At 29.9% G+C, this 9,611-nt stretch overlaps 1 protein-coding gene across 1 annotated transcript; it reads right to left on the reverse strand.

Moving 5' to 3' along the window:
- Positions 1-4,799: 4,799 nt before the first annotated feature.
- On the reverse strand, positions 4,800-9,114 carry LOC119688470 (sphingomyelin phosphodiesterase 4-like). The gene is made up of 6 exons (XM_038103146.1): positions 8,827-9,114; positions 8,278-8,751; positions 7,758-8,053; positions 7,030-7,195; positions 5,234-5,343; positions 4,800-5,139 (listed from the first exon to the last, which is right to left on the reverse strand). The coding sequence occupies exons 1-6, from the start codon at positions 9,004-9,006 to the stop codon at positions 4,800-4,802; spliced, it is 1,566 nt and encodes a 521-aa protein (XP_037959074.1). The 5' UTR covers positions 9,007-9,114.
- Between the last annotated feature and the right edge of the window lie 497 nt (positions 9,115-9,611).

The following is a 9,611-nucleotide window of genomic DNA, read 5'->3' on the forward strand; positions in this document are numbered from 1 at the left end:
TTCAAAAATGATTATTTTATTGTTTACACTACACAATCGAACTTTACTAACGAAGTTAAGCAAAGTTGAAAAGCTATAATTGCAATGTACGTAAAACTATTTTTTGTTTACAAAGTATCGGAAAAAGTTGAAAATGTGAAAAATATTAATGATTTCTCAGCTAGTATTAGTGTATTTTTTACTTACACCTTCGAGAGCTTCATAGAAAATTGTTGTTGCTTGAAAAAATAACTAACATTTGTTCACAATGGAGATGTTATTCTTGCTAAAGGTCTGTTCCACGAGCTACTTGTAGTAGCTTTGAGTAAAACTGCGTATATACAAGTGCGTTCCATTAGAAAATTTTCGAGTAAATGCGAGCATCTTAGAGAGCGTATCATCCCTGTCGAAATTTGAAAATGCTACACGGACCTTACTCGTATATTTTGTTTCAAGTAAAATTTGTGTTGATGTGTGAATCAGCTGTTTTGGTTTGAATTTGATTTTTTGTAATATTTATTTACGCGGTACTGGTGTTCTCACCAGACTTTACACAAAGCTGTTCCATGAAAATCTGTTTAAAGACCGTAATTTGGCACTTTATTTGTTTCACGCTCTCAGTTTGTACTTTACTTGTGTTTACTTGAGTTTTACTACGAGTAGCTCATAAAACAGACGTAAAGTAATCTTTGCACAAGGGAAGTTACTAAAATTTGATATATTATTCAAAATTTTTATGTGTAAATTGTAAACGAAAAACAGCTGAGCTGAGAAATAAGTATTTAATAAGATCTTTAGTTTTATTAAGTAAATATGTAATTAATATATAAAATATTTATGTATATAAGTAACTAAATATATTATTTATATGTAATTATTTGTGCGATATATTAGCCGTAGTTTTTTCTTTCAGATTTGTTAAAAACAGAATTAAGCTTAGTTAAGACAAATTGATATTAATTTTAAAATAAAAATTCATAAATTTTACGAAAAGAAAACAAAATAAATATTAGAAGGGCAATGTTAAGCATTTTTATATTAAATACTAAAATAAATGTATTTATTTATTTGAAAATTATTTTGCAATTTATTTATAAATAAATTTATTAGAAAATAAAACGCTTATAACATTTTAAGGGATGACTGGAATTTTGCAACACGTTTCGTGTGAACATTCACAATAGACTGATTTTTGAACTTTGCTATACAAAATTTAAGACGTGAAAGTTTTTGTTAGTGATATCTAACTCTGAAGATTTTAAAAGCATTGTTGTAGCTTCCGATGTTTTCTTTCGTAAGTTGAGAGTAGTTTTTTGCTACTCTGAAAGAAAAAATTATGGCTATTATTAGGTGAAGTTTACTTGAACAAACGGAAGCTCTCTTAAAACTTTCTGACACTTAAAGGCTCTTTCACATGCAATAAGTAACTTTTATCAATAGAAACGAAAAAATTTTAGTTACTTAAGTAACCTACTAAGTAAATAATGGAAACATGATACAAGTTTATAATTCAAGAGTTCACAGGATTAAATTCCAATTGCATTTTCCATTTCTTAATAAAATAATTTATAATCATGATATATTCCATCAGTAGGTTTTGAATTTAATTTAGCACATCAAAATTTGTCACCTTATTTGGGGGTCGTGACTTTTTAAAATCTTAAATACAAATCGATCATAAGAAAATATTTTTCGGATCACTCCATATTATAGTGCTGAGTCCCTATAAACACTGTAACCCATAGTGGTCTCCAAATACGACATAATCAATATAATAAAAAAAAAAAATCTAATACATCTCATTTATTTTTTTTTAATTATATTGCATTAAATCCAAAATCATAATTTTACGCGATTGCAAAATATTTTCTATTCCTGATAAATATATTTTGCATAAAATATAAATAATGTTCAATTCATAATCGTGTCAATTCATAACCATGTTAGAAGACTCAATCTCCCCTTCAATCATACCTAACACTGTTGTGGAGAGGACGATGTAAGTACCTTCTATTTGCTTTATTTCTGTCCAGCACATGCGCAGCATCGCATTATCACTTTGGAGGCTTTCTTTTTTGAGGATCTTGGCGAACTGCAAGACCTCCACTTGATTAGCATTATAAGATTTGCTAAAGGCTCTAAGTGGTTCTAACCTTGAGTTTTTAAATATACGGTCATACAATGGATCTACATGTGCCGAATTGGATCTCTTGGGAAACTTCACTCATAGTTTCATTAACTTATGTACATATGAACACATATCTTCATAAATTAATTTTATATGAAGAGCGTTTAAATATAATTAAAAATTTTAATGAAACTAATATTTTATTAGATTTATATATATAATTTATTTTTTAAAGTCAAAAACATCACATAAAAAATAAAGTTAAAAATTAGCCAGTTCGACATACTAAATGGAAGACAAACAATATTTAAATATATATTTTATAACAATAAAAATTGAAACGACTATAAAATAAAGAAAACTATAACGAATATCCTTATAATATAAGGCTATACAAATAAGAAAAGCTGCAATAGCCCAATAGTTTGCAAACATACGAAAACTTATACGAGCAGGTAGGTGGATTTCATTGAGTTCTTGAATACCTCTTCGTCTATTGTACTGATGGAGTTTCATAGATGGTAGCACGATTGGTACATTTCTCATGATCCTGCCAATAATGTCTTTTCGATTCGAAATCATATCCACGTAATTGCCAATCTATTATAAAAGTTATCATTATATATTCATGTAATAACCTCTGTACATCAAGTAATACCAAATTATTTAGTACATTAGAGAAATATTGCGTTAACTGAAGAACTGGCCTACACTCATCTATGCGCTTCGGGCTACAAGCAGGATCTACGTTAGAACATATATCACAAAAAAGATATCTGCACTAAAACAAAACATATGAAAACTACAATAAATAAATAAATAATACATATACATATATATATATACATATATAGATATACATATATATATATATATATATATATATATATGTATGTGTTTCAAGGAATTATGATTTTTTTCATAACATACATGCTTTTGTTTAATATGCAAAGATATGGGGACTTGTGTGAAATCATCTCTTCCAGATGTCCTCAAGCCTTGATCACAAAAGTTACCTGGTTCGTCTAGGAATTTTCAGGATCATCATGTCAAGAAAAGAGATATTCTAATATAAATTAATACATTCCAAATTTTAAAATTATTATTATCAATGTACAAATTAGTAATTAATATATAATCACATCAATATATATTGGCAATAATAACAAACAAATCAAGTTTATATACGGAAAGTCCATTTTGTATTATGAAGCGGAACTCTGTTAGTAGTAATGTGAAACAGAAACTGTCAGCTTTAAACATCTATATTGATTACTCTCAGCGTGTCTAAAATCGCTCGAGACTATCGCTATAATTTCGAACTGGTGATCGGCGAAAGTTTTTTGATACAACGTTTTGACTGCGCATCAAGAAGCTTTTCTTCTTATATGAAAGCCTATTTCTCGCCCGGTTATATATCAACAGAAATTATGTATATGGGAATTGAAAATCCAAAAGTAACTGTATGTTTAGCATAAATACCATGTATCCAAAAAAGTCCATGCATTATGTATCATTCACCATTCGGTGTGATAGTGTGAATCGCCCATACTTATCCAGATCAACTGCAGTACATCATTCACTGCAATTTCGAATCGAATCCATGATTGATTTTATGCGGTTTTACGGGCTTATCCCGCGTGTTAGAATCTATGGTTAGCCAATAAGATTCTCTTTATTTATAGATTATAGGTTTATAGATTTATAGGTTATGGGTATAAAATGAAATCAAGTTATTTTTAAAGCGCAATTAATCACAAAATATTGGTGTAAAAAAACACTCTTGAATAACAAAAAAACGCTCTTGAAAAAAACCAAAATTGTATAGCAATAGATCAAGACCAGGCAGGAAGTTTGTGTGGGACAGAAGTACACTCTTCCAAAATGAATGTATCTGTACATAACTAAATAATAAATACAAGGCAAGTCCATTTAGCATAGAGCATTTCGTCCATTTTACAGTCAACATTACGGCTACGTTAATATTGTTAAAAATAAAATTGCAGAATTGAAGAATGGCGTTACGTTACGGTGAATGGCGAGCGCTATCAAGCCATGCTGACTGAATTTCTATTTTCGAAATTTAATCAGTTAAACATCACTAAATCAGACATTTGGTTTCAACAAGACGGCGTTATTTGCCTTACCATAGCGTGCTTTATAATCGATTTATTGTGAAATTAATTTGATAATTGGTGTTTCAAGAAGTGGTCCTGTTAACTAGTTACCAAGCCCCCTCTTCAGCCCCCCCCCCCCACTAATTCTTACGATTTAGTACTTTTCGATTCGTGTTTAAGGGGCTATGTTTAGTCACTCGCTTATGCTAACAAATCAGTAAGTCTTAAAACATTGGGAGCCAATGTTTATACCATCCTTGTTATTACAAAAAATAGTTAAAAATTGGACTGATCGAATGGACTATGTAATTCGGAGTTGTGAAGGATATATTCATATCCGGAAATCATATTTAAACAGCGAAGTAAATGCCATGAAATTATGTATCAGATTATAGTAAAAAAAATTTTATTCCAATAATATTTCTGTTTTGTGTTATCATTTTAAATTCTCATGTAGCTAAAAAACACTCTATATAGATCGTTTTTGTTATTATCACAGGTTAATGCTTATAAAATTTATATATTCAAGTTTTTTGTTATTTTATCTTTAGATGTTATAATGTAAATAGTAGATATTAGTGATTAATAAATACCTGGAAGATCGTTTCTTTCAAATTATCGAGGATATAGGTCAACTTGCATAGTGTCTCTGTGTTTGTAGCCATTTCCAGTTCTATTTTTCTTATCAGACTTTTACGTGTATTCACGAATATATCAAGTAAAGGCTTACTATCGGAAACTTTATCAATCTGAGTATCTAAATCTATAATTTTCATCTTCGTATCAATTATAGTGTTGTATAGACTTTTAACAATTCTTTCGAACATTATCAGCGTATAAGTGTGAAATGCAGGAACGTATTCACTTTGTACAAATAGTTGATCCCAATCTTGAAACTGGGTAACCATTAGAAATCTTAAACAAAAATATAAAATATTTAAATATTAGTGGATTTTGTTATTACTTGCAATAATAATATGTGATATGATATAAATATCATTCTACTTACTTTTTTTGAATACCATAATAGACGCCGTCTAATTGTTCCTTATTAAGTTTATTTAGATAAAATTGCTCCGTTTCCTTTAGTTTCAACATAAAATTCTCGTTGCCGAAAAACTTTTCAAAATATAAAAAAAAAAAAACAAATTAAATTTTTTTTCAATTATAAATAAATAATATAATTTCTGTGAAAGTGAAATCTTTTACTTCACAGCATAATGCAATCAAGGGGCCAACAAAGAGGATTAGAGAAAATTAAATGTAATCGTCACTAAAATTCACAGAAAAATAATTTTAGCGGTAAGAAACCGCTAAGCGGGTCATTGGACCCATGTGGTTGCAGTGATAGTTTCTTCACTGATGTACTGATAAAATTTAATGGCATTTCAGGGAACACAAACGAAGTTATTGTCTATAAAGTATTACCAGTACAAATATTAGTATCAAACAAAAAGGGTTGAATAGGCATTGCTTAAAGTAATTGTAGTAGTCAGTAGTCAACAATGTCTATATCAGGTATGTTATATGTATGTAATTTAAATTTGACAAAAAAAAAAATTGATTTAAATACATTAGTACATTCATTTATATTTTAAGTGCTATAAGGCCTGCTGTCTTCAGGTCTAATAGCCGGACTTGGAGCGCTTACATGCTTGGTAAAGGTGTGGAACATAAACTAACTAGAATCACAAAAGAAAAAAACGATATATTCGATATGAATATCAAATAATTAATAAAGAAATGAAAAATTGTATATTGGGTATATTAGATAAGTAATACGGCGTTTACATTGGCCGAAAATGGCTCATTTTGAATGACTCATTTGAAAGTGTTTACATTCGTTGTATTTCATTCGTTGTCATGGTAACAATTCAAACTGAAATAAAAACTAAACATTTGTTTACCTTTTTTTGTAAATATGTCAAAAACAGCTTTCTCAAACTGTCAAAATGCTATGAAAAGCTTTTATTTATGGTATGTTCAATGGATTCCTTTGCATTTGGAACGTATGTGGAATGCATTCGAACGTCATTCATACAGAATGTGAGAAAATTGCTCATTTTTGTGCTTGAAATTTTATATGCAAGAATGAGTCATTCGATACTCATTTTCGATTTTTGACCAAAATGAGCCATTTTCGGCCAATGTAAACGCCATATAAAATTCAATGTAATACGGCGTTTACATTGGCCGAAAATGGCTCATTTTGAATGACTCATTCGAAAGTGTTTACATTCGTTGTATTTCATTCGTTCTCATGGTAACAATTCAAACTGAAATAAAACTACTAAACATTTGTTTATCTTTTTTTGTAAATATGTCAAAACAGCTTTTACAAACTGTCAAAATGCCATGAAGAGCTTTCATTTAGGGTATGTTCAATAGATTCCTTTGCATTTGGAACATATGTGGAATGCATTCGAACGTCATTCATACAGAATGTGAGAAAATTGCTCATTTTGTGCTTGAAATTTTATATGCAAGAATGAGCCATTCGATACTCATTTTCGATTTTTGACCAAAATGAGCCATTTTCGGCCAATGTAAACGCCGTATTAGTTAAGATGTAAAAATTATACTGGCAGAAATCTCTGAAAAAACTAGTACGTATGTCCTTTTAAAAATACAATTCTTGGTAGCACTCTACTAATCGAATTATTTCTCGCAATCTGTTTTAGTTTATGATTTATGTAGTTGTTGTATATACGCATATATAAAATATATATATATATGCTGGTAGATACAATACCATTTATATGATAGATACAATATTACAAATTTGTTTTAAGACGATTTACTTACATCGACGACCATTTTTAACATTTGCATATTGGAATCACTGAAATAGTCAAGCTTCTCCAAACATGGCAGAACATCCACAAAGATCTGTGTGTAAATTGTCAGATTTTCTTTGAAAAAGTTTTTAACACGTTCATTCCATATAAAAGTGGAACCCAATTGGGCTTGGCTGAAAGAGTTTTTTTTTTGTTATATTTTATAATAATTTTGTTATAATAATCAACTTAATATATATAAAATAGAATAGTAAAACAGATCCTACATAATATTTCAGAATTATAAAACAGCAAATAATACTAATAAATAAAAAAAAAAACAGACAAATATCTAGATATCGAACCAGTTTGTAAGCTGCTATAGAAATAGGTTTCCGATGTAAAAAGTAAGGGAGCCACCATGACAGTTTATGTTGTACAAGAAAGTCTTTCTTGAACAATGTTCTGGCTTAATACCAACACTTTAAGCGAAGTAATCATATTTGTCCTAACTACATTTTTAATTGGTGTTTCTACCAAAGCAGAAATCTACAAGTGGCAATATGTTCTTCACTTATTTAATTTCCGAGTTACCTTTTGGAAGATGGAAGATTTTTCGAATTTTTTCCAAATAATTTCAGTTAGACTGAAACCACATTCAAAATTTTTGTCGCATATAAGCTGTAGACCAGCTTGAGAATCAATAATATGTACCAAAACGCTACACAAATACTTCAAGAAAGAATATTTCATTACCTTTGTTCTTCATCTTCTTCTTCTCCGCTATCGCCATTTTCCTGATTATTTGCTTCTGCCGCCCATGGTTCCAAATATCTTAACCATAGTTTCAACACAAATATATATGTTTTATCTAGCGGCCAGTAACGGAAAAGTTTCCATATGTAACTGTGAAATCTATTTTTTAACAAGTAAAGACTATTTTCGCGCACGCAAATCATGTGTAAGCCTTCATCCTTGTAAGGAATAGAAAACGCAGATATATGCTTAATAAATTCTCTTTGTAACTTAAGAAAATAAGCACTTGGCAGATCCTTTGAGAGAGAACAATATTAACAAAAATGATCGAATTTTATATTAAAAATTATTTAAATGCTGATAGTATACAGCATTGAGTGGCACCAATTTGTTGCTAAAACGGTTATTAGACAGATGAGATCAAAATGCTGCACAATAACCAGTGGTATATATATATATTTTACCAGTCAAACGACAAATTGATTACACCGAATTGATTACAATATTATTTTTTGCTTACCTTTGTGGACTTGATGTCATTACAAAACCAAATATCCATAAAAAACCGTAATACGGACTCGACGCGGAAGTCTTCTACATCAAAAAATGAAATATTCGGTTTATGTGTTAGACTTTCAAAGATACCTAGTATCGGTAAGCATAAAACTGGTGTTTCCGGAGTGTTTTTTCGATATGGCCTCATAGATTCGTTACTCATACAAGGCACAATTTCTGCAGTAGGGCTTGTTGGCAGGTACATGTTGAAATATTCTGTAGCTAATGTCTGGTAAAATGAAATTGTTCCATTGTCTTGTTCATTATCTAAGTCTACTGACACCTCAAAGTATACTTGAACGCCAGCTGAAGCAAAACAGACCATATAATACTCAAACGGATTGATGGAAAAATTGACTATTTCTGTACGGTTTTCATTCAATTCAACTAGGTTATCATAGAAACCAGTACTAGCGATTAAATTATTTTGCATAGCTTTCTGAAAATATACAAAATTTTTAGAACAAAATATTGAACATACAATTATAATTATATATATATTCTTAAGGCTTACCGGTAATACATCATGATTGAAATGTAGGCGAACTTTGTTGGCGACTAAATCGCAAGCGGTACGTAGTAGTAAGCCGTTTGGTCCAAGGAATGCTTTCAATGCTGTTTCATTCTTTCTACTGGGATTAAAGATTCCCCAATCCTCTTCAAATAGGTTCATTCCGAAAATAGAATCAACCATTTGTTGATAAACATATATCAATTCTGAACCCTTTAGCTCTTTTAACAGTAAACTGAATGACTTTATTTTTTTCGGTAAGGGTAACTGCGCCAATTCTGTTATCTTTTTCTGTAATAAGTAAGATTTTAAGTTTTAAAGTTATTGTTAATAAAATTTTTTTTTAATTTAAAAATAAATAAATCACAAACTTCTAGTAGAAAATTTATAACTAAAGTTCTAGTGAGACCTATTTTTACCCTGAATTTTCTGTTCTCCGAATTGAAGCAGTGTTTTATTTCAAACTAAATATGCGTTCTAAACAAAGTTCTTACAAGGCTCTACTTGAAATCTGTAGGGATAAAAGCTGCCGTACTTCGGAATAAACTCAGTATGTCAACTTGTACCTACACTGCACTCTTCTCCTTTTGATGTCGTCCTTTAGATTTGCTGTTTATATTGAAAAACCAATTTAATCGTTTAGAATTTATAGCTCCGTAATTTTGAAGTGATCAATTTATACTCATCTAAACGCTCGCCCGACCTCCATTTCACATTTCTGTACCGTCTCTTTCTTTACTTGCTTTATTAGTCCTTACGAGTTACAACAACAACAAAAAGGTACATAC

The sequence above is a fragment of the Teleopsis dalmanni genome, chromosome X, assembly GCF_002237135.1.
Source record: "Teleopsis dalmanni isolate 2A chromosome X, ASM223713v2, whole genome shotgun sequence".
In the NCBI taxonomy this organism is placed as follows: domain Eukaryota; kingdom Metazoa; phylum Arthropoda; class Insecta; order Diptera; family Diopsidae; genus Teleopsis; species Teleopsis dalmanni.

Coding starts and splice junctions, on each gene's coding strand:
- LOC119688470 (XM_038103146.1), bottom strand. CDS start 9,006: ATGGTTGATTCTATTTTCGGAATGAACCTATTTGAAGAGGATTGGGGA. Junction 8,752..8,826: donor TCAATCATGATGTATTACCG/GTAAGCCTTAAG, acceptor GTATATTTTCAG/AAAGCTATGCAAAATAATTT. Junction 5,140..5,233: donor TATTATGGTATTCAAAAAAA/GTAAGTAGAATG, acceptor TTTTTGTTTAAG/ATTTCTAATGGTTACCCAGT.